At 50.3% G+C, this 23,732-nt stretch overlaps 1 protein-coding gene across 1 annotated transcript; it reads left to right on the top strand.

Moving 5' to 3' along the window:
- Positions 1–3,135: 3,135 nt before the first annotated feature.
- On the top strand, positions 3,136–23,607 carry BPIFB1 (BPI fold containing family B member 1). The gene is made up of 15 exons (XM_045444880.1): positions 3,136–4,027; positions 5,081–5,222; positions 5,829–5,936; positions 7,077–7,226; positions 7,982–8,063; positions 11,018–11,081; positions 12,853–12,938; positions 13,933–14,112; positions 15,042–15,095; positions 15,611–15,769; positions 17,589–17,656; positions 18,389–18,434; positions 19,293–19,356; positions 20,293–20,369; positions 23,506–23,607. The coding sequence occupies exons 1-15, from the start codon at positions 3,913–3,915 to the stop codon at positions 23,536–23,538; spliced, it is 1,428 nt and encodes a 475-aa protein (XP_045300836.1). The 5' UTR covers positions 3,136–3,912; the 3' UTR covers positions 23,539–23,607.
- The last annotated feature ends 125 nt before the right edge of the window (positions 23,608–23,732 follow it).

Genomic DNA, 23,732 nt, shown 5'->3' with positions numbered 1-23,732 from the left:
GGGGGAGAGGGGCCAGGGCCAGGCCACCCACACACTGAGGGGCCTCGGGGCATTGACTGCCGCCCTCTTGTCCCCCTGCAAGATTCAGCAATGGCCCTCTCAGCTCTGAGCCACAAGCCACAAACCGAAGCAGGGCAGCAAGGATGCCTCCCCAGATCACGTCAAAAGGCCGTGTTCACATCCCGCCCTCCCGACACTGGCCTGGAGTCACCTGGGGAAAGGACAGTGGGTGGCAAAGAGCTTGTGGTCTGGACTTGGTAGACTGGACTCCAGTCCCAGCTCTGGCAGCCCTGGCCGTGGGACCTGGAGCAAGTCACCCACCTCCCTGAGCCTCAGGTGCCCTTGGTGAGCCCGGGGCTGCCGACACCCGTCTGAGTGCCCGCAGGTTAAATGAGGCAAGGTTTGTACCCAGGCGGTGGGTGATAGGGGTCCTGTGGGACCATGCCTTTTTCCCTCGGTTCGCAGGCATGCCTCATTACTCATTCGTTCCACACACGTTCGCAGAGATTCCTGAAGGCGGACGCAAGGCACAGTGGGTATAATCATTGCCCAGTGAATCACTGAAAGTACTTGCTAAGCGCTACGTGAGCATGCACCTCAGTTCACGCTCTCAGCAGCCTGTGCGGGAGGTGCTACTATATCATCCCCACCTTATCGATGAGGACACTGAGGCCCAGAGAGGTGAAGTACTTTCCCCAGGGTCACACAGCAAAGAAAGGCCCATCCTATTACAAGCAGTGATAACATAACAACAACCACTCACATTTATTGAGCACGTACTCTGTGCCAGGACCTACGCTCTGAGTCATGTCCACTGTGCTCCTCTCAGCATACTAGTACGTGGGTGCTACTATTGTTCCCATTTCACAGATGAAAAGCTGAGACTTGGAGAAGTTAGGGGATGTCCCCCAAGTCATATATCATGGAAATGGCGGAGCTAGGACTCGGACCCAGACTGTCCTCAGGACCTTTTATATCTGCCAAGCTGTAGAGACATCCCCAAATAGGTTTTGAAGTCAGAGTTCTGGCTGAATCCTGGCTCTGCCATTTGTTGACTGTGTGAGGCAGGTTCCTCCGTGGTGACGTTGTGATAATGGTACTGATCCTGGTGGGGACGAGGCTCCATTGACATGACCAATGTAAAGCCTAGGGTGGCACCTGCCATGTTGTAGGCGCTTAATACATCGTCACTGCTACCGTTCTCATCATTGTCCCCGTGGGAGTGACTGTCCAGAAGGCAGGGAGCCCCTTTCACAGGCCACACTGTGCCTGATTCAGTTCCTCTGCCAGGTGCCCCAGCGCCCCGCCCACCCCTCATGGCGGCCCAGACCCTCCTCTCTCCAAATCCTGGGAAGCTGGAGTCCCAAGGCTGCCTCCAGGCAGGGATGTGGTTCACCAGCAGCCACAAATATTTACCTTGGAGACCTCAGCCCAGCCCAAGGTCTCAGCCCAAATGCAAAGGGTGACTTCCCAGACTGGGGTGTGTAAGATATAAGGTTAGACTTCCAGACCCAGTGTCCGAGGAGAGAAGACTGAGGACTCCGGTGTGTCCAGGTAAAGGTGTAGGAAACGGCCTGAAAGCCTAGGGCACCAGAAAGGTTCTAAGCTGGAGACACCTGTTGCAGTCAGGTCAAGACCAGGAGGGAGGCCTGGCCTGGAGGTAAGCTCCCTTAGTCCACTAGGACCCTCCTAGTAGAGGGTAGAGGCTCTCAGCTCTCAGCTCCCTTGCCCAGAAGACCAAAGAGCAGTGATGAAGGAATTGGACTGGCTGAGTCTTTCCTTGGCCTGATCCCAATGACATAAACCCACCCTGCACACACCAATTATTCTGTGCCCAGCTCTATGCTGGAGTGATTCTGGGGACAAAGAGAAGTATCAGACTAACCGGGCCCTCAAGTAATTCCCAACATGGGCCAGTGTGATACATGCTATACTCAAGGAAAGACCAGGGACATTGTGGTAAAGAGCAGTCAAGAAAGGCTTCCTGGAAGAGGTGGCATGTCACTTAAGAAGCCAAGCAGAAGTTGGCTGGACAAAGGAAGAGAGAAAGGCATCCATTGTAGAGGGAACCGCATAAGCAAAGGCCAGGAGGTGAGGCATGATGTGGCGGGTGTGGGTATGGTGCTTGGATCTGGGGAGGAGACACTTTTCCACAGGAGGGGATGCTACCATACTATTGGCTCCCTGAGCACTCTGATCAGAGGACAGGGTGGTGTGCAAAGATAATGAAGGGAAATAGGGTCAGGGTGCTTGAAAGAAAAAGATTATGGAGTGGGGTGGGGGCTTCCTGGGCAGAAGAGCAGGGTGCCGGGCACCACCTCTCTTACCTTCTGGCTTTGATTCCAAGGTGGTTCCTTCTGACCCCAGTATTAGTTATGCTACCATCATCATAAAAACAGCCAATACTCATGAACACTTGTGGCTCATTCAATCTTCCCAACAACGCTGTGATACAAGTACTATAATTACCCCCTTATTTTTACAGATGGAAAACTGAGGCTCTAGAGAGGGTAAGTCATTTGCCCAAGATCACACAGCAAGTGGTAGCAGCAGGCCTCCAGCTCGGGTCTATCTGGCCCTGAGGCCCATGATATTTCTCCTCCACTCTCAATCTTGATGGCCCAGACCTGCTCGGTTGGGCTGGCTCAGATTCCCCGTTTTCCCAAGGCTCCCGAGGCCATTCATTCATTCAGCAACCATTTATTTATTAGACACCCACAAGTGTTTGGGACACAATGCCAGGTGCTTGGGACACAATGGGGAACAGGTAGACCCAACACTCCTCCCAGAGCTCACAGCCCAGTCTGGGAGACAGATGTCGAACCATTATAGCAAGTGTCTCGGAGAGCTCATGTTGCTCTAGCTGAGAGACACATGCCATCCAGATGCCATGCTTGTCTTTGGCAGCAAGAAACCCACATGCTGAGCCAAGCAAGGGCTTGGATCTCCAGGTCAGCATCTTCCCTCCCTCCAAGCAGGAGGCAGAAGTTTGCCTGGGGGCTTGGAGACTGAGCCAGGGTGCAGGCTGGAGGGCTCAGGACCAGCTTCCAGGGGCTGATGCTCTGCCCATGGAGGGCACAGAGCAGCCAAGGAGCAGCCAAGTCCCTCTGCCAGGAGGCACCCACGGGCCTCTTCCTCCCTCTCTCTGCCCTTCTCTCCCTGGGTTCAAGCAGCCACCTATCCCTTCTCAGGCCCCTTCGTATCAATCAAGCAAATTTCCTGCCCACTTTGCGTCCTACCTGAATAACCATTGCCCTCCTTTCTCCAAACTTCCTGTCCTGGGCACACAGCAGCCCCCAAGGCAGCATTTCTCCAAGCATAGTCCAGGGCCTCTGACTGCAGGAAGGGAAAAACTTTACAGAGAAAGGGAAATGTGAGCAGAGTTTAAAGGATGAATAAGAGTTCAGCAGGCAGCTAAGGAAGGGAAAACACACTACCGGAAGCAGGAAGCATTAGAACAAAGGCACAGAAACAGGAGAGAATGGGGTTATATTCTGGGAACTTCGAGCAGTTTGGAATGACTGGAACTTTATAGAGCAAGAGGGGAATAAGCAGGAGGTGAAGCTGGCCAAGGTTGGATTGTAGAGGGTTTTAAGTGCCAGACTCTATGAAGGTAGGTACTATTTCATTAGGCCCATTTGCTAGATGAGAAAACTGAGGCAGAGAGGCTAAACTGATTATCTAGGGCCACACAACTAGCACCTAGTGGCAGAGGCAGGACACAGACCCAAAAGTCGGGCTCCAGAGCCCACACTCTTAACCACTTCATTAAACAGCCTCTTCTGGACTTTATGCCCCAAGTCACCAGGCATGGTGGGCCTGTCCTTGACCTCTCTGCCCAGCTAACAGGGCCTTGTGTGCTCACCCCAGGTTCCTTCACCTATCACGCGCTGCTCACCGATCCCCAGAAAGATGGCTGGCCCATTAACCTTCACCCTCCTCTGTGGTTTGCTGGCAGTGACTTTGGCTGAAACCACCCTCCGCCCCCCTGCGGTTCTTAGCCTCGGCCGTGAAGTCATCAAAGAGAGTAAGTCTCCACTGCCCATGCCTCACCGCCATAAGGCAAGAGGGCAGGTGGAGTGGCCCTCCGAAGGAGGGAGGGAGTCCCCCATCACTGGGGGTGTGCAAGGCACAGCTGCGATCTCAGGTCCAGGGTGAGACTCGAGAGGATGAGTTATAAAGATTAGGAGTGTCTATGACCTCAAGAGTCCACGATTCCAAGATCCTCCCTTAAATTCCATGATTCCACTGGGCCCCTTCCTTCTTTACGTCCCTCCAGAACCTCCATGGACAAGGCTCCACATTTTGCCAGCTGGCAGAGGAGGAATATTTACAGGGTCCACCTCCATCGTCACGGAGCAGACAAAAAGCTGGCTTTGTTGCCGAGAAGCAGTAACACACAGGGACTCTGGGACACAGTGGGGGACACACACCTGGGTCATCCTGCCTGCAGGCTGAAGGAGCTGGGGTATTTATACCATGATTCCCATCAGTCATGGGCTGAGGGCTGCTTCTGGAGCTGCCTCTGGAGCAGCTGGAACTTCTGACCTGCTCTTCATACAAGCCAAATGGGCTCTGGCCGCGGGGGGAAAGTCCAGCAGGGACCAGAACCCAGGACTCCCGGCTTCTCCTATCTCAGCTCGGCACCTGAGGCTCTTTGGACAACAGGCCCATATGATGTGGGTGCCAGAGAATTGTTAGCAAGTGTGTTTTGGCAGCAAAACCAGCCCCAACACGGTCTTGTGGGTTCCCTGCCTCTTGGCTCCAGAGCTTGATGCCGGCTGGCGGGAGGGATGCAGGTCCATACGCCGGTATCCTGGCCAGTGTTAACGCAGAGGCTGGCAATGCTCGGAGCGTGAATGGTCCCACCTATGCCCCTACCTTCGTCTTTATGTGAAAACGGCTCATCTAGACCATCATCCTCAAAGCCACGTCTCCACAGCAGACGGTCATCCATCCCCTTGCCCTTACGTCCGGGTCCAGGTAGCCCTGAGCGATGCCCCCTCCCAGCCTGAAGCCACTGCCATGCCGTCCGTCTTGCCCCTTCTGCTGGACCCTGATCTCTAGGATCTGCCTCCAGGGCTGACACAGGAGCTGAAGGATCACGACGCCGTCAACATCCTCCAGCAGCTGCCACTGCTCAGCACCATACGGGAGAAGCCAGCCGGGGGCATCCCCATACTCGGCAACCTGGTGAACTCCATCCTGAACCATATCATCTGGTGAGTGGAGCGGGACAGACCTAGGCGCTAGCTCGTTCCCCACACCTCCTTCAGAAGCTCCCAGAGGAGTTACCGATGACCATAAGAGGGTGACACAGGTACCCTAACAGGGTGACCCCAGAGGAAGGTCCCCTGGGGTAGGTGAGTGAAGGAATAGAGTGACACTTCTCAGTGGAGGGAACAGGTGAGCGAATGACTCCGTGCTCACCAGACGACAAGAAGAAAATGGCATTCCAGGCAGTGGGACCAGCCCGGGCAAAGGCACAGACGGGTGAGAGTCCGTCAGAAGAGCTGGCACTCAAGCCCCCAAGGTGAGGACGGAGGTCAGCGGGGCCACGTCACAAAGAGTCTTCCAAATCAGCCCAAGGAACTGGGATTAGTCTCCAACATGGAGGAATCATGGGAGCATTTTGAGCAGTGGTGACAGGGAGGGAGGGGGCCAGGCCATCCTGGCGAGGAGTCAGGGAACAGGACTTAGGTCCAGCTGCTGGGCAGAAACCCCTGGCTGGCCACCAGGGGAGACAGGAAAGATGCAGTGGGCAGGTTTGGGGATGATACTCAGCTGAGCATAAGGCATGAATCTCATGTGTCCCATGTCCCACCTAGGCTGAAAGTCACCTCAGCCAACATCCTCCAACTGCTGGTGCAACCCTCAGATGAAGGCCAAGGGCTGGCGGTCAAGATCCCCCTAGACATGGTGGCTGGACTCAACACGTGAGTGTCTCCTCAGTCAGACACAGCAGGCCTGACAGGTTCATTTACACATCGCCCCTTTTCTCCAGGCAGGTATCTGGTAAAGAGAGTCCCAAGCAGAGGGAAGAGCAAGTGCAAAGATCCTGAGGCACCTGCTTTGTCCAAAGAATGGCAAAGAGAGTGGGGGGGGGGGGAGAATGGTGGGAGGTGAGGGCTTTGTGGCGCCTTGTGGGTCAAGGTGAAGACTTGGCTTTTACTGAGTGAAATGGGAACCATGGAGGGTTCTGAGCAGAGGAGGGACAAGACATGATTTAACTTTTTTTTTTTTTAATTTTTTTTTCATTGTTTATTTATTTTTGGGACAGAGAGAGACAGAGCATGAACGGGGGAGGGGCAGAGAGAGAGGGAGACACAGAATCGGAAACAGGCTCCAGGCTCCGAGCCATCAGCCCAGAGCCCGACGCGGGGCTCGAACTCACGGACCGCGAGATCGTGACCTGGCTGAAGTCGGACGCTTCACCGACTGCGCCACCCAGGCGCCCCGACATGATTTAACTTTTAAAGAATCCCTCTGGCTGTGTGTTTGGAGGCAGGGAGGGCGTCCAGAAGCTACTGTTACATTCAGGAGGAGCCAGCGATGGCTTGGACCAGGGTTTGGAGGCAGGAAGGTGGTGAGCAGTGATCAGACTCTGAATATGTTTCAGAGGTAGGTAGAAGCAACAGGATTTTCTGATGGACAGAATGTCAGAGAGAGAGAGAGAGAGAGAGAGAGAGAGAGAGAGAGATTGAGAGAGGTCAAGACTGTCCCCAGGGATTTTGCCTGTGCAACTGGCAGGACGGAGTGGTCAGCAACCAAGACGGGAACAATCATGAGAGGAGCAGGTTTGGGGAAGGAGCTGGAGTTCAATTTTGTACATGTTAAATTTGCAGCACCTGTCAGACATCTGGGTACGGAGTTGGGTATCAGTTTGGGAGCTGTTGATATATGCAGAGGATTTAAACCAGGAGAGGGATCCAAACCCTGAGCCTGGGACATGGTGGGGTGGAAACTGGGGGAGATGCAGAGAATCAGCAGAGGCGCTTGAGCTGGGAGGTGAGAGAGACAGACGGCATGTTTGCCCGGACCTGGGGCTGAGACAGCACGGACACCTCCACTCCCAGGCCCCTGGTCAAGACCATCGTGGAGATGCACATGCAGACAGAGGTCCAAGCCATCATCACAGTGAACGCCAGTGAGAGGGGCCACACCCACCTCGTCCTCAAGGACTGCTCCAATAGCCATGGGAGCCTGCGCATCAGCCTGCTGCAAAAGTGAGTGTGGCCACCTGCCTCTGGGTTCCCACCATGCCCGGGAGGGGACCAGGTGGTGGCCTTGCCCCATTTTACAGATGGAGAACACTGAAGCCCAGAGGAAGAAAGGGACTTATATCCCTCCTGACTCTTGGCTGAAGCTCCTTCCAGGGAATCTGTGATGCCAAGTTCAAGTTCAAGACATCAAGAGCAGAAACAAGGATGGTGGGATTTCAGGCATCATGCCAGGAAGTGGGGCAAACATTTGAAGGCAGAGAGGAGCCACATTCGTAGGGTGCCTCAAACCACCTCAGGCAGCCTTGAGTGAAGCATTGGGTAAAAACACACTTTGGAGTCAGGCAAATGCATCGTCTTCATTTACTGTCTGTGCAATGCTGGCAAGGTGCATCCCTATGCCTCCGCTTCCAGGCCACAGTGACAGGACGAGATCGGGCTGCAGCCATAAGCATTCCCCACAGTGCATGGCAAACAGCCGGTGCTCAAAAACGTGCTTTCCTCCACTTCTTATCAGGAGAATGGGGACAAATGCCAATGCCATCATCCCAGTCTCCAGCAAACATTTCTAAAGACAACCCCCAGCCCCTAGTTCGTGAGAAGTCTCTGCCACCATCTACATCTGGCTGGGGGTCTACTCCACACTCCGTGCTGTGTGACCATGAGCAAGTGTCTTCTTCCCCTGGGCTCTGTGTTCCCTTCTATAAAACAGCGTCATCTCTGGCCCTTCCTAATCTCTCTCCCCTTCTCCTCTCCGCAAGGCTCTCCTTTCTGGTCAACTCCTTAGCCAACACGGTCATGAGCCTCCTGGTGCCAGCCCTGCCCAAACTGGTGAAAACCCAGGTAAGTGGAATCACGGCCTCTCTGGCCTGCAAAGATTGCCCCCCCTGTGGGTCTGGGATGGAACTGCAAGCTGGTGCTAAGGGCCCCGTGTCTCCTTGAGTTAGGAAAACTCTGGGCCTGACCATTCTTTCAGTGGCTCGTTGAGGCAAAGGTAACAGAACTGCCAGAAGTCACCCAGGAGGCCTTGAACAGCAATGTGCTGATAAATTATTAACAACCGACTCTCGAGAGGTTGAGGGGAAAGGAAGCCTGATTTGAAGCACTTGCTGATTTCTCTGGTATAAACACTTCCTCTGAGGCCAATTTCAAGCTACTAATGTGATGTCACTGAGCAGAGTTGGGAAGAATGGCACAGGAGCACACTATTGTATGGTATTTCTGCCACACGGATACAAGAGACGTAAATAACCTCAAGAGCAATAGATAAGAGTAAAATATAACAAAGTAATCAGGAACTGATGAGTTTTGAATTCTCATGAGCTTTGCTTTTATTTATTTTATTTAGTTTTATTTAGTTATTTATTTAGAATTTAATTTTTAATAACGTCTGGGTTTAGCACATGGCTCAGAAATTCCTGAAAACTTAACACTTGGCCCTTGCAAAGTGGTCCAGGCTGGTTCTAGCATACATGAGTCTCCTATCAACCTGATCAACCTGTGGTCTTCAGGGGTCTGTCCCCCACCAGGCCCTGCTGGATCTATTTTTCTGAGGCAATAAACATACGTTAATCTCAGTGTATATGTCCCTTATAGGGCACATATACAGTGAATTATAACTGTAAGTTGGATTCATTCACTTTGACCATTGATTTCCACTGTAAATTTCAAGATGGGTTCACCACAGTGGGCCTCCTGGAGATCCAAACACCTTGTCAGATAACTGATGTTCTTTATAATAAAACTTTTTTGAATTGAAAAGGTGATATAATAACTGAAATGACTTGGGGGGAAAGTGCCCATAATCCTTCTACCTTAACTTGGCACCTATTCTCTCTTTTGTGTATATATTGCCTTCCAATCTCCATCCATACGCATTCATAGTTTTATGTGGCTCTTCTCAGCATCAATATAATTTAATAGTCCTTAAGCTATACGCAGGTTCTATGCCACTATATAACATTCATAATTATTGTAATAGCTGCATCATACTTAATACTTTACTAAACCATGCAGAGAGACTTCTAAAAAGAATCTGAAAATGAAGAATTTTGTAAAATTTGTCTCTTCTTACATGAGATGTTTTTTTCTTTTAAGATTTTATTTCTGCTTAGAGGTAGGAGTTTCTTAAAGTAGGACCAAGCTAGAAATTTTTTCCCAGTCTCCAACAAAATCATATTTTAACTGGCATCATACTTCACCAGATAAAAATGTATTTTCCACTAGAAAATATGGCATAAAAATGTTCTTTGCATAATATCTCTTTTTAAGGGTGAAAGTTAAGTATAATGAATGATTCGAGAAAATTGGCATTTTGTTAATCACTATCGTTTCCCCACTGTGACTCAGTGGATTTGATTCAATGGTCATGTGAAAATTTTGCCTGAAACGAAGAGAAAAGGCACGGCATGCTTAAATCTGACAGGAGCCCATCTAGAAAATGCTGAAGCCCTTTCCAGTGTAAATGTGTGGGCCCCAGCCCCAGCTGCACATCAGAACAACCTGGGATAGCTTTTTAAAATACTGATAGATACTCCAATGTCATGGGTGTGGGTGGCGCCCTAGTATCCTAGAGGGTTCTAGCTGGTATCCCGGACGATTCTAATGGGTAGTTAGGATTGAGAGCCACTGGTGGAAATGAAAGAAAGAGAGTTGTGAGAGATGATTGCCAGCGACACCCTTCCCATGAGGAACAGGCTGGTCCCTGGCAGGTGAGTGGGTCTCCGAGCCCAAGCCCCTCATCCTCCCTGGGTTCTGGGTTGGCAAAGCAGCTGGGGGTAGGGAATGGGTTTTTCACAGAAAAAGTTAACTGTTCATAAAAAACTTTCATAGGAAAAGTTTCTCAAAGTGCACTGTCCTCTCTCAAGAGTGGCAATGGGTGGTCAAGCAGAAGATTCTTCCACCAGGGATATTGCATCTAAGACAAAGTGACAAAATCTCAGTGCACTGCCCTAGAAAATGTGCTGCCTAGAGCAGAGAACAAGGCTCTGGAGTCCCATGAGCAAGTGAGTGAAAGGTTTAACCTCCTCCTTAAGCAAAATAGGTGAGGCCAGGATTAGGTTAGACCAGAGCTTCTTACCTTCAGCATTACTGACAGTTGAGTCATGTAATTCTTTGTTGTGGGAGCTGTCCCACACTCTGTGGGGGTGTTTAGTGGCATCCCTGGCCTCTATCCACTAGACGTCGATAAGCCCTCCCCCCAGTTGTGACAACTAAAAATGTCTCCAGAAATTTCCAAATATCTCCTAGGCAACAAAATCAGCCCCCTGCTGAGAACTGCTAGCAGTTTTAGGGGAAGAAGAGCTCACTGGGCAAAGGGACGTGTTGGAGCTAGAAACCCACAAAAGGCACAGAGATTGTTCATGAGTCTGGCTGGGTCTGCCTTGCCCGCCCCCGTTCTAGAGTCTGACATGCAGAAGGAACTCAGTAAACAGTGGTTGAATAAGTAAGTGAATGAAGAAATGAATTCTCCATTTCCCTCTTATGGAAAACATGGGCTCCTGTGAACAGGACAAAGAGTCTGATGGGGAGGGCAGCTGGCTGGCCAGGCACACCGTGGACATAGGGGAAGGGACAAACCACTGCAAAAGATCCCAGGCAACACCAGGGGCTGGGGAGGGCTCCGGACGGCACGGATAGCTGGCGGAGTGGACACAACACCAAATCCTCAATCCCATAGGCAAAAACCTCTATGTTCATGGACACATGGGCTCAGGCTGGGTGGGCCAGACATGGATCACTATGGGGTTAGGGTCCGGCGCCTCAGTAACGGAGCCTCTGCATTTGTGCTGTTGCAGCTGTGTCCTGTGATCAAGGAGGCCTTTGAGGACATGCATGTGGACCTCCTGAGCCTGGTGAGGGGTAGGTGAGCTCCCTCCCACCTTTTTCCTTTGCTGCCGAGCTGGCCTCCACGCTCTGGCTCTGCCCAGAAGAGGCCTCCCATGTCACATCTGCACAGCAACTTGGCCCAGCAGCAAGTGAATGAGCATCCATGGATCCCTCCCAAAGATAAGCAGACAGGAATTCACCACAGCTGTGACCTCACAAGTACCTACCATGTGCAGGTTTATGTGAGCCAGATTTCCAAGTTCAAATCCCAGGTCTGCCACTGACTTGTTCTATCACTTTGGGAAAGCCACTCCACTTCCTTATCCTCACTTTCCTCATCTGTAAAATGGGGCTCATACATCCCTACCTCACAAGATTGTTAGTGAGGATTACAAGTTTACAGGAAAGTCCCAGGCACACGGCAGGTGCTCTGCCTGGCACAGAGAAGAGTTTGCAAATGTGAGCTGAATGGATGAATGAGTGAATGAATGAATGAACAGATGCTATAGCAATTACTGTGGGCTTATTGAGGAGAGAAAACAAGGGAAAAGACAAAATGTGTGCTCAGGAAGGAAGTCGTTTCTCCCTTCCCAAGAGTAGCAAAGATGGGAGGACCCAGGCTTCTGTCCCTATGTCACAACTGTACTGTCCTCAGAGGTCTCAGAGTGGGGATTAGCGGGAAGAAGAAAATTCTACCATCCACTGTTTCAGGATCTGAATAAGCTCACTCAAAGGGTGACCAGGGAGGAGGGGGGGAGAGAAGAATGGAATTAGTACACATTGAACACCCACAAAGTACCTACTGGGCTGGGTGTTTTATATACACTGCCTCAGTGACTCCTCAGATAGTTCCATGAAGTGGCCATCATTACCCCACTTCACAGATAAGAAAACTGAGGCTCAGAGAAATTAAGTCATTTGTCCAAGTTCACAGAGGAAATTAGGGATGAGGAAGGTTTGAACTCAATTCTGCAAGTTCCAAGTCTGGAGTCCTTCATATATGGGCCAACTTAAATAGGTACCAGTCCTGTAAACCTACGAAGCACGTATTACTGTTATATCTACCCCCATTTTAAGAAGAGAAAATTGAGGTTCAGAGGTAGGAACAGACTAGCCAAGGCTACTGAGGCTCAAAGGGAAGTCTGTCTGGCTCCTCTGTTCCTCAGGAGCACGGCAGGAGGTCTCTCCAGGGGAGCAGGGGATCCAAGAATTCACTGCCCGAGCCTGTCCCTGAACCTCTCTTCAGCCCCGCCCATTCCCGGGCCCAACAGCCAGGGCAGATGAGACACCACTGCCACCTGGCGGCCAAGTGGGGAATCCTGAGGCAAACACAAGCAATCCTTTGCATAGATGGGCGAGCACCAGGTACTCTGTCCCAGGAGGGGGATGCATGCAGATCACCATTCCCTGGAGGAGGTGGAGAGTTATAAGCAATAGTTCAGTCTTGTTCCAAACCAGGACTCTGGCACAGGACCGACTGGGTTCAAATCCTTTCACAGTATGACCTTGAGCAAGTCATTTTGCTCTTCTGAGCCTCAGTTTTCCCATCTGTAAAATGGGGGTAATAATAGGCCCTACTTGCTAAGGTTACTGCAAAGACCAAATGAGTGTAAGTGTAAAGGTTTAGCACAGCCTGCGGTGCTTGACATACGCTCAGTAAATGTCATTCCCATCATCATTATCAACACTGCTATTCCTGCTCCTCCCTACAAACAGAAAGCCCAACCGGCCGAATGCAGCCCCCAAAGCGCCCTGTCCAATACTGCCCTCCTCCCTCACAGAACTTTCTTCTTGTCCCAAGCAGCGCCCATTTCCCTCGGCTCTAACCACCTGGAGTTTGACCCTCTGTCTCCTGCCATCAAGGGTAATGTTATCCAGCTGAAGCTGGGGGTGAGTGTCATGGGGCCTCAAAAGTACAGCAGGGACATCACTGCCCTTCTCTCACCGCCAAAGATCAGACACCACGGGTCTGTTTCAGGGGAGAAGATACCGCTCAGGGTTAGGACACGCAGGCTGATTTAGAAAAATCTCCACGGGCCGAACGTGTCCCACGCACACCATCTTGATGGAGGAACGCCAGCAGGTGGAACCCAAGGGCTACACGCAGAACGTCAGCCCCAGTGATCTGTCCTCCGACCCCGGTTTCCCCACTCAGAGGCCAGAGTACGCACCGGTGCTCTTGGCCTTCCTCTCAGGCAAGCCCTGCCAAACCCCAAATATCTGACGACTTTGAAACGAGAGCCCAGGACCAAGACCCATCACTGGGGATCACACAGACCTAAGTTTCTCTCCCAGCTCCACAACTCCCTGGCTGTGTGACTTTGGGCAAGTTTTGTCACCTCGCTGAGGCTCAGTTTCCCCATCAGTAAAATGTAGACAATAAAGTCACCAAGAAGATTAAGTGGCAGGCAGAGGGGGCCAGTAACTGTCAGCTGTCTGTAAAATGTGAGGCCATGCACTCACACTGGGGCTGGAGTCCCTGAGGGACCCGGCCAACCTGGAAAGCCTGAATCCCAGGCCAGTTTTCATGGATCTTTTGGGAAGCTGTCACAATCAAACATTTTTATCGATTTTGTTGCAGTTTTGAATTTTCCCTTCACCCAAAGGGTTTCTGAGATATCTGAGAACTTAAAACCTAAATGCTAAATAAGGTATCTAGGTTTTAAAAACAGAGATTAACTGAGGGGTGCTAGAGGAGTAGAGGTTGCTGGCCACCTTAGATAACTCATCACCTCGGGCAAGATACTGAATTCCAGGCTAAGCTTCCGGTCAGCAAATGCAAAAAGGGAAACAGGATGAATGGTGTCATTTTCTTCTAGGTTGCTATTGGCTAAGACTTTGGAGTTAAGGTTCCCAGCCAACTCTCTGCTTTGTGTCTCTTTAGGCCAAGTTGGTGAACTCTCAAGGAAATGTGACCAAGTGGTTCAAAGAGTCTGCAGTTTCCCTAACGGTGCCCGCCCTGGACAACACCCCTTTCAGCCTCACTGTGAGGCAGGATGTGGTGAATGCTGCTGTAGCTGCCTTGCTCCCTCAAGAAGAACTCGTAGTCCTGTTGGACTATGTGGTAAGTCTTGGCATGAGAGGACGGGGCCCCCACTGCTACATCATGGGAATTTCCTGAATCAAGGGGCCTCAAGGACTGCCCTAAGCCTCTGAGCAGTAATCCCCTGTCAGGCTCAGTTTAAATCCCTCCAGTAATGAAGAGCTCACCCCCTCCTCAAACAGACCCTGACTCTGACATATGGCTCTAAAGCTGCAACTTTCCTTGTAACATCCAGCGCCAGACCCAGTTCTGTCCTCTGGAACATGATACAGCTGCTTCCTCTACCAAATAAGAGTCCTGTCAAGCCAAAGGGCATCTTAGATATTGAGTGGTCCTGGGACAGCAATCGTGCCCCTGCTGTCCACTATGGAGCCCACGGCAGACATCACTAATCAATCAGGGTCCTCCTTACAATTGAGCCTAGATGCCGACACGGCCCCAGAATCCTTATATTAACCCGGCATAGCAGACAATCACCACCCATCAGCTGGAGTGTGTCACCTCCTCTCGAATGACCAATGGGGAAACTGAGGCCCAAAGCTATGGGAGGGTGGCAGGAGTTCAGGTCAGCTGACAGGCAACAGATAACCAAGGTCTTGGAGATTAGAACTCAAGAGTAAGGGACCAAAACGATGAGAAAAGAGGAATGGTCACTGGCAACCACATTCATGACAATAGTAAGAATTGGGTCACTTCTCTATGTCCTCAGGGAGCAGGGAGCTGCCCAAGACCCAGAACCACCAACTCACAGTAAAACACCAGGCCAGTGAGAACCCCATGCCCCACAGCAGCTGACATAGGGGCTGTTTTCCACCAGTGACAGTCATGGGGCCTGGACCATCAGACCCACCAGGTTTTCTGGGGGCCTGGGGATCTGGGCAATGGGGCTGCTGGAGGTGTGCCTCCCTTTCCCCTCCAGCTGACCCACTCTGCCTTCCCCTCGTCCTCAGCTTCCTGAGCTGGCTCGCCAGTTGAAGTCAAGCATCAAGGTGATCAGTACCAAGGTTGGTCCATTCGCTGTCTGCAGTTTGATGGGTGCTTGCTGTGATCTGTGCACTGTCCTCTGAGGAGTAAAATACATGTAGGACTGTTCTGTTTCCTTCCAGCCCTAGTGTCTGCAGCAGACCGGGTCCCTGTCCTCACAGAGTTTCATTCTAACAAGGCAGTGTGACCTGCATCAATATTACACAGATAATATTTCAGTTACAAGTGTGGTGACAAGGGATAGATTCTAGGGGTTATGAGGGCATTACTGGGACACCTGATATAATCCAGGAAATTAGAGAGGGCTTCTCTGAAGAGAAGGTTATTCCAAACAGGGAGAAGCAAGACCAAGGGCTGTGAGATGGGGAGAACACGAATTCGTTCCAGGCTCTGAGAGAAGGACAGTGGCTGAAGTACAGAAAGGAAGTAGGGAGGCCAGAAAGGTGGACAGGAGCCAGGTCACAGGGGCTACATGGGGCCTGTGAGCCATGGGGAGGCACTTGGGAGGCCTCATGCGGATCTCATATCTTTCCAGGCTGCGGATCAGCTGGGGCCCACACAGATGGTGAAGATCCTAACTCAAGAGACCCCAGATCTCCTTCTGGACCAGGGTACTGCCAAGGTGGCCCAATTGATCGTGCTGGAAGTATTTGCCACCAATGAAGCCCACCGCCCCTTCTTCACCCTGGGCATTGTGAGTCCAATTGTCTATGGCACGAGCAGCAACCTGGGGGACCTTCCTACTCACTGGTCTTATTCACCCCCTCTTGCTTTGCTGTTTCCAGCACTCTTGGCAGGGATGGGGGAGGGGGAGTTCTGAATCAAGAACCAGGAGTTTTGGTCCAACTCTGGTCCTATGACTTTATTAGTTAGGATCTTTAGGTAGAAACTTAATTCACATGCACAGAAGGAATTGTACTAGTTCATATAACTGAAAAGTCCAGACGGTCTAGCTTCAGAAATAGCTGGATGCAGGTGCTCAAACAATGGCATCTTCATTCTTCTCTTCCCACCTGGAAGCTGTGTTTTCCTATGTGCTGCCTTCATCCTCAGACAGATTATCTTCTCATGGAAGTGCCCGAAGCTGTATCAAGATATTAGGTTGGCAACATCAGCTGAACCAGCCTCTTTTCCTCTGGGTAGTTGCAGCAAAAGTCCCAAAGCTAACTCTCATTGGATGAGCTTGGGTCATGTGCCCATTATTGAACCAATCAGTGTGGCTAGAAAAATACACCTGAGTTGGGAGTTTGGCTGTATCCAAACCACACAGACTGAGGGGGAGAAGGGTAATTCCTCTTCTGAAGTATGAGCAGAACTAAATCAGCTCCAAGTAAGTTCTTGATTGATTTTCTCAGTAACCCCAGCAGGTCACATCTCAGAGTTTCCATTTAGCAGGGGGACTCTGTGGGTAAAGGTATAGAGGTGGGGGGGTCCCCAAAGGATAATCCCAATAGTATGGTATCTTAGGGTCGGGCCCTAGAAACAGAGCCTAAGAGAAGGATTCTTACAAAAGTAATTTATCGGGGAGAGCTGCCAGAGAGTCCCATAGAGGAGATCTGAGTGGGGCCCCAACCACATCCACGACAGAGGGCAAAGGGCAAAGGGAAAAGACAAGGCAGGATTCGTGTTTGGGCACTGGAACCATGCTTAACCAAGGAGTCTGGAAGTATCCGGCTGTTGGTAGACTAAAGTTGACACTCTCCTTACAGCACGGTTGCTGCGTACAGTTGTGCAGGTTGTTCACCCACGCTGTCAGGGGGTACTGTTCACAAAGAATACAGGATGCACAGTGCCCTGGCTTCCTATATTAAAGGATATTCTGACCCCGCAACCAGCAGGAGGAAGGCACTGCCCATGCCAGCCTCTCTCTTTATTGACTTGGCCCCTCCTTGGCTAATGGCAGACACTTTTCAAAAGGCCACCAAGCCCAGGCCTGCAGGACAAGTCTGGCCTCTGGGTGCATCCGACCTGGAGCTGGAGCCTGGCTCTGCCCTCAGGCTCACCCAGCCCACAGGTCAAGTTGATGTATATCTTTGACACCCATATTGGAGACCTTGCTAGCTACTGACCTTCCAATAATAACAATGGTTAACATTTACTGGAGGCTTACTGGTCTTCTTTGTCCCTCAGTTTCCTCACCTTTACAATGGGGTAATAATAGGAGCCGCTTCACGGGGTTGTGAGGATCAAAGGAGATAATCAGATAAAGTTACTAAAACACTGCCTGACACACAATGAGGGCTCTGTGCATATCGGCAGCTGTAATCATCATCATCATTGCCCACAACAACCCCATGTTGTAATTCTGGTCAGCAGACGGTGGGTACAAACACTGTCTCATTTAATAGAAGAGGAAAGCGAGGCCCAGAGAGGCCAAACCCTTTCCCAAAGTCAGAGCCAGTAGCTGAGATCTAGACAGTGTCGACCTGACCCCAGATCCTCCTTCCATAACTCACAGCCCATGCTTGATGCAACTCCTGAAAGAAATGGGGCCTGGGCTTCTCTCATTGCAGGAAGCCAGCTCAGAAGCTCAGTTTTACACCAGAGATGACCGACTTATGCTCAGCTTTAACGAAATCAGGTAAACATGTAAATCAGTGTCTCACCCTGTGACCAGTGGGATGTTTCGAATCTCTGGGGTGTGAGCATGGGTGGAATAAAGGCTACTCCTAGATGGGCAGAAAGGCGACCTTGCCTGGACTATCCCGCTTTGGGGACCAAATGTCAGAGAAAGGGAAAGAAGGGAAAGTGGCCTTGCAGCAGCCATGGGAACAGCCTGCCCAGCACCATCCCCTCAGCTCATTCTAAAAATTTTTTTTTTCAATGTTTATTTATTTTTGGGACAGAGAGAGACAGAGCATGAATGGGGGAGGGGCAGAGAGAGAGGGAGACACAGAATCGGAAACAGGCTCCAGGCTCTGAGCCATCAGCCCAGAGCCCGACGCGGGGCTCGAACTCCCGGACCGCGAGATCGTGACCTGGCTGAAGTCGGACGCTTAACCAACTGCGCCACCCAGGCGCCCCCCCCTCAGCTCATTCTAAACACCTCCAGGACAGCGGCTTTGACAGTCAAGCCCAGATGCTGACCCCAAGCCCAGAAGCACAGGGCTCCAACTGCCTCTTGTACTTCTCCCCACACCCCATAGCCCTCCTGTTGCCCCAAAGGGAGTTCAGGGGTTGCAAACTAGAGCCTGCTGGAACAAGTGAAGCTCTACATAGTAGGTGCTCCATAAATAGTTGTTGAATGAGTGAATGAATGAGTGAATGAATGAGCCTCTGAGGGGCCATTCTCACTGGCATCTTCTGTTGGCAGTTCTGATCGAATCCACTTGATGAACTCAGGCATTGGCCTGTTCAACGTGAGTATTAATAGATTGTCCCTGGGGCACAGGGGACAGCCCGGGATGGTCCATTTCAAAGACAGACATTGACCAGGATCTGCTTCGAACAAGGTCCCCATAGGCAGCCCCATGGTGGGCTGGCCAGCCTCCGCGTTATAAGCCACAAAGTCCAACCTCCTGGCTCTGGTGTTTACTGAGCACCTGCTGCATGCCGGACGCAGCTGAGAACGTGCTAAATGCTCACAGATACATATTTACTTTTCTTCTGTAACATTTTGGTCCTAAATGAGAAAACAAATCCCTTCTTTTTGCAATCTCATTTTGCTCATGTAGACTCATCTCAGTGACCCTGGACAGCCCCTTCCCTGAGGTCCTCTGTTTCCCCAGCTGAGACCGAGTGGATCAGGGATCTCAAACTGGCTGCTTCCTGTCTCCTGCCATGGTTTCATTTTGTTTTGTTTTTTGGTCCTCATGTTTTGTTTTGTTTTTTAATTTTTTTTTTTTTTTTTTTGGCTAATTTTTAAGTGGGGAGGTTCTCACATGAAAATCAGAACTTCTGGCTTCACCAGAGAAGTCAAAAGTTGGGAAACAGGGTGAAATTCCCTCAGGGCAAATTCAGCTAGAACAGAGCAGTGGAGCCCCTGAGGGCAGGGACTGCATCCCTCTAATATTCCCCAATCCCCCAGATGGGTTTGTACTGCCCGCAGTATGTCTGGTCCCCTGGATCCCTCACAGCTCTCACTGGCAGAGGCCTGGGATTCCAGTATGTCTCCTGGCTGCCCTGTTCCTGGGGCTGGGCCATACCCATTCTAGGAATAGCTGGGGGGGGGGACTCTGGATCCTCAGCCATGGTAACAATGCCCCTCTCTCTCACAGCCTGAACTTCTGAAAAACGTCACCACTGAGATCCTCAACTCCGTCCTACTGCCAAACCAGAATGGTGCGTCCCTTTGCCGTCCATCCCCCCCACTCCCTAGGGCTTTGAGGGTGGATGCTTCACTCCGCCTGCCTGCATCTCACTTTCTGTCAAATTCCACCTCCTCCAGGAAGCCTTCCTGGTCACCCAACTAGAAATGACCTCTCCCATCTCCAACTTTCCAGCCCAGTTCCTTTACTAGTGCCAGTACATAGGCATGCAAAGACAAACCAGGCAATGCTTCCGCCTCACAGGGCTGATGGCAGAGAGACAGAGGTGTAAACAGACAACTAGGACACGCTCAAGGTGCCTCAGGTAGACCTGGGTTCAAGTCCCAATTCCCCTTCTTGTTGGCTACCTGGCCTTGAGCAAGCTGCCTTATCATCCTAACTCAGTTTCTCCATCTGTAAAATGGGAAAATAAAAGTACCTTGCTCAGGCACATAAAGGAGACGATGATTTTAAGGGGCTGAAGGAGGTGCCTGGCACAGTTGGGTCTCAACGTCTCTTAACTATTCCTGATGTTTGCATTGTTATTTGTGTTACTAGAGGTGGAAGTCAAGAGAAAAGGTGGAATTACTCTACTTAAGCCCCAAGTTGGGGAGGGAGAGGTGAATTACTAACCTATGCCAACGACATCTTTTCCATTATTTTATTAGAGTAGGAAATCTCAACGTACAGGCACCTCCCTTGTGAATGACAGGGAGGTCATTCTTTATGACAGAACAGTCATTCTGGCTGTTCTTTAGCAGAGGTGTGGGAGGAGGTGAAGAGTGCCCTTTGGAGCTACCAGCTACTGTGCTGGAAGCACGGGGAGGGGAGATGAGGCTGGGTGGATGCTGGGGCCAGAGAACAGGCAAGAAGCATGAGGCACAGTCCGAATTGGGTGTGCCAGGTCCCGAGTTCCCTGCCCATGGCTGCTCTATCCCACCCCAGTCTCTGACCACATTCGTTATTTCAGGCAAACTAAGATCCGGGATCTCGATACCGATAGTGAAGGCCTTGGGATTCGAGGAAGCTTCGAGCTTTCTTACCAAGGTGAGTGGGATTAAACATCCTGCCCCAGGGAGGGCACAGTTGCTGGGGGGAGCCCTGAGCTGGGAGGTAGGGCCCGCGCTCCAATGCTGACCCCACTGGTCACTCATGGGGGGCCTTGGACAAGTCCCTTCTTTTCTCGTGGCCTCACTTCTTCATCTATAAGTGTAAGAGTGCGACTGTCCTAGCCTGGGGTGCATTTGTCTCCGGCTCTTTCTGTTCTGTTATTCATTCATTCATTCATTCATTCATTCATTTACTCATTCATTCATTTGTTCATTCATTCAGTAAGGCTTGGCACACAGTAAATGCTCAATAGATGCTCGCTGAGCAACGTCCCCTTGACACCTACTAGGGAGTGAGGCTATCACAGCATCACTCCCACCCCCATATATTATCATTAACAATATTTAATAGCCCATAATCACTCTGTGCCATTCAACAGCGTCTTGTTCAGTCTTCACACTCACCCTATGTCATATATCCCCATTTTGCAGACAGAGAAACTGAGACTCGTGAATGACAAATCCATTTCCAAGGACACACACAATAGGTGGCAAAGTTGGGATTTGCACTCTGCACCTGCCCTCATAACACCTGCTTTGGTCCCCAACTTCTGCAAGAGCCAATGACAGTGAGGTGGGCTCCTCTCAGTCAGCCAGCCAGTCAGCAGGCATTTATTAAGCACTTACTGTGTACCAGGCACTGATCACAACAGTGAACAAAACAGACAGAAACCCCTGCCTTCTTGGAGTTTCTAGTCCGCTCTAGGTGGGGGAGACATTGAAAGCAGATTTTTTTTTTTTTTTAGTTTATTTACTTATTTTGAGAGGGACAGAGACAGCATGAGTTGGGGAGGGGCAGAGAGAGAGAGACAGAGAGACCGAGAATCTCAAGCAGGCTCCGCACTGATGCGGAGCCTGATGCAGGGCCCGAACCCACAAAACCGTGAGATCATGACCTGAACTAAAACCAAGAATAGGATGCTTAACCAACTGAGCTACCCAGGTGCCCTGAAAGCAGAATTATTAAGAATTAAGAAAATCCAGGGAGGTTGGGTGGCTCAGTCGGTTGAATGTCCAACTCTTGATTTCAGCTGAGGTCATGATCACGCAGTTCATGAGAGATCAAGCCCTGCATCAGTCTCTGTTAAGCAGCATGGAGCCTGCTTGGGATGCTCTCTCTCTTGGTCTCTCTCTCCCTCTTTCAAAATAAATAAGATTTTTAAAACAAAAGAAAAAGAGGGGCACCTGGGTGGCTCAGTCAGTTAAGTGTCTGACTTTGACTCCGGTCATGATCTCCCGGTCTGTGAGTTCGAGCCCCGCGTCGGGCTCTGTGCTGACAATTCAGAGCCTGGAGCCTGTTTCAGATTCTGTGTCTCCCTCTCTCTGCCCCTCCCCTGCTCGTGCTCTGCCTCTCTGTCTCTCTCTCTCTCTCAAAAATAAATAAAACATTAAAATTTTTTAAATAAATAAATAAAAAGAAAATTAAAAAAAGAAAAGAAAATCCACAGGTGACTGCCCACCCTTCCATGGCCAAGGTGTCCAACCTAAGGCCAGAAGGCCAAACTCCTATTAGTCCTGATTTTCCTAAAGTTGTGGATTGGTATCAGTGAATTCCTGAATTATTAAGTTCTGGAGAAATTCACAAAGGAAAGAAGTCTCAGAAATGCCTCCCCATATGCCACGAGATCACATTCGTGGCAGGGTACGAGGCTTTGTTAACTAGCTTCCAAGGCAAGTTGTGGATGACTTACTACCAGCTGCCCACCCCCAAAATCTGTGTCTACCCTTCAGCTGGCTGCGATGGACAAAAACAAGGACAGCGCTGTGGATAGTACAGAGAGAGGCTGAAAGTCTAGACTCAGAAACCAGAGGGCCATTTCAATCCCGGCTCTGCCCCTCTCTAGCCATGGACCTCAGGCAGGTCCTTCAGCCTGAGCCCAGCTTTCTCAACCATAAAACCCAGCAGATGTATGAATACACAGGCGTTACTCTAATGGACTACATTGCAATGATCCAGTTAAAATATAAGCAGTTTATCTAAAATACATGCTACACTCAACCCATGTTGGATGAACAGCAGTGTCCATACAACTAAATGGCTAGAGCTTGGTTTATTTCACATATCTCTTCTTAGGAGGCATTTAGCTACTTTCCTCTATTTTTTTTTTTTTTTAAATCAACTTGCACTGCATGGTCCATCATTTGTACTTTGGGTTGGAAAGGTATCATTTCATTCTTTGGGTCTGTTTCCAAGTTTCCTGTTTTGCTCTATTCATTTGTTTTGAGATAGCAGTCCATCGATTTCCTTTTTATAGACGTGTATATGTTGTTGTTGTTTTTTTTTAATTTTTTTTTTCAACGTTTATTTATTTTTGGGACAGAGAGAGACAGAGCATGAACGGGGGAGGGGCAGAGAGAGAGGGAGACACAGAATCGGAAACAGGCTCCAGGCTCTGAGCCATCAGCCCAGAGCCCGACGCAGGGCTCGAACTCACGGACCGCGAGATCGTGACCTGGCTGAAGTCGGACGCTTAACCGACTGCGCCACCCAGGCGCCCCATAGATGTGTATATGTTTTTAAAGCTAGCCGGAGGAATGAATAAGTAGATAGATATGAGATAAAGCAAGTATGGTTTAGAAAAAGCTAATGACAGAAACTAGGTGCTAAGTATACAAGTGTTCACTGGAAAATTCTTTCCACTTTGCTCTGTTTAATAATTATCATAATAAAATATTGGGGGAAATCTAATAGGTTAAGTTCCTTCCATCACATTTAGTTTAAAAAAAAAGAGAGAGCATTGTTAAAAAGTTAGCTTGCCTGGACCTAGTGAATACACCTAAGTATCTGCATTTTATGAAACTTCTTGGGGAGTTTTGGTGATCACCTGGGCTCGGGGATGACAGTCCTACACAATCCCATACTTTGCATGCAGACACTTTACCTGTGCTCCAGACCCCTGCACAGCATCACTGTTCACAGACAGACCCTACTCCTCTGACCCTTCCAAGAATTCTGTGTGAGTCCAGGGTCATGATTCCCAAAGCCAGTGGTCACCTTGTGGAAGATACACCAGCATAAACCACAACAAGTTAGGGGGTAAAACGCTGAATTGGTTTTTCTCCTCCAACTCAAGGATTCTCTTGTGATCACCCCGGCCTCCCAGTAGAGCCCCGGACCACCCTCTTGTCTCCCGTGAAGACTTGGATGATGGCCATCCAGGGCAGGCTGGGTCCCAGTAGGAGTATGGAAGCCAGCTCTGTAGACTGTCTCTCTCTGCAATAAATAAATACTTGTCTGTGACTCCTACAGCGTGGAGTGTATCTTTGTCCCAACTCAGGAGTCATTTGCAGGTTTGGGAAC

The sequence above is a fragment of the Leopardus geoffroyi genome, chromosome A3 (genome assembly GCF_018350155.1).
Source record: "Leopardus geoffroyi isolate Oge1 chromosome A3, O.geoffroyi_Oge1_pat1.0, whole genome shotgun sequence".
In the NCBI taxonomy this organism is placed as follows: Eukaryota; Metazoa; Chordata; class Mammalia; order Carnivora; family Felidae; genus Leopardus; species Leopardus geoffroyi.
Note: the sequence above shows the minus strand (reverse complement) of the source record. Positions and strands in the feature narration are given on the sequence as shown.

Bases quoted from the DNA above. Each gene is read 5' to 3' on its own strand.
- BPIFB1 (XM_045444880.1), top strand. From the start codon at position 3,913: ATGGCTGGCCCATTAACCTTCACCCTCCTCTGTGGTTTGCTGGCAGTG. The intron at 5,937-7,076 runs GTGAGTGTCTCC...CTCCACTCCCAG, and splicing joins ATGGTGGCTGGACTCAACAC to GCCCCTGGTCAAGACCATCG. The intron at 14,113-15,041 runs GTAAGTCTTGGC...CCTCGTCCTCAG, and splicing joins TAGTCCTGTTGGACTATGTG to CTTCCTGAGCTGGCTCGCCA.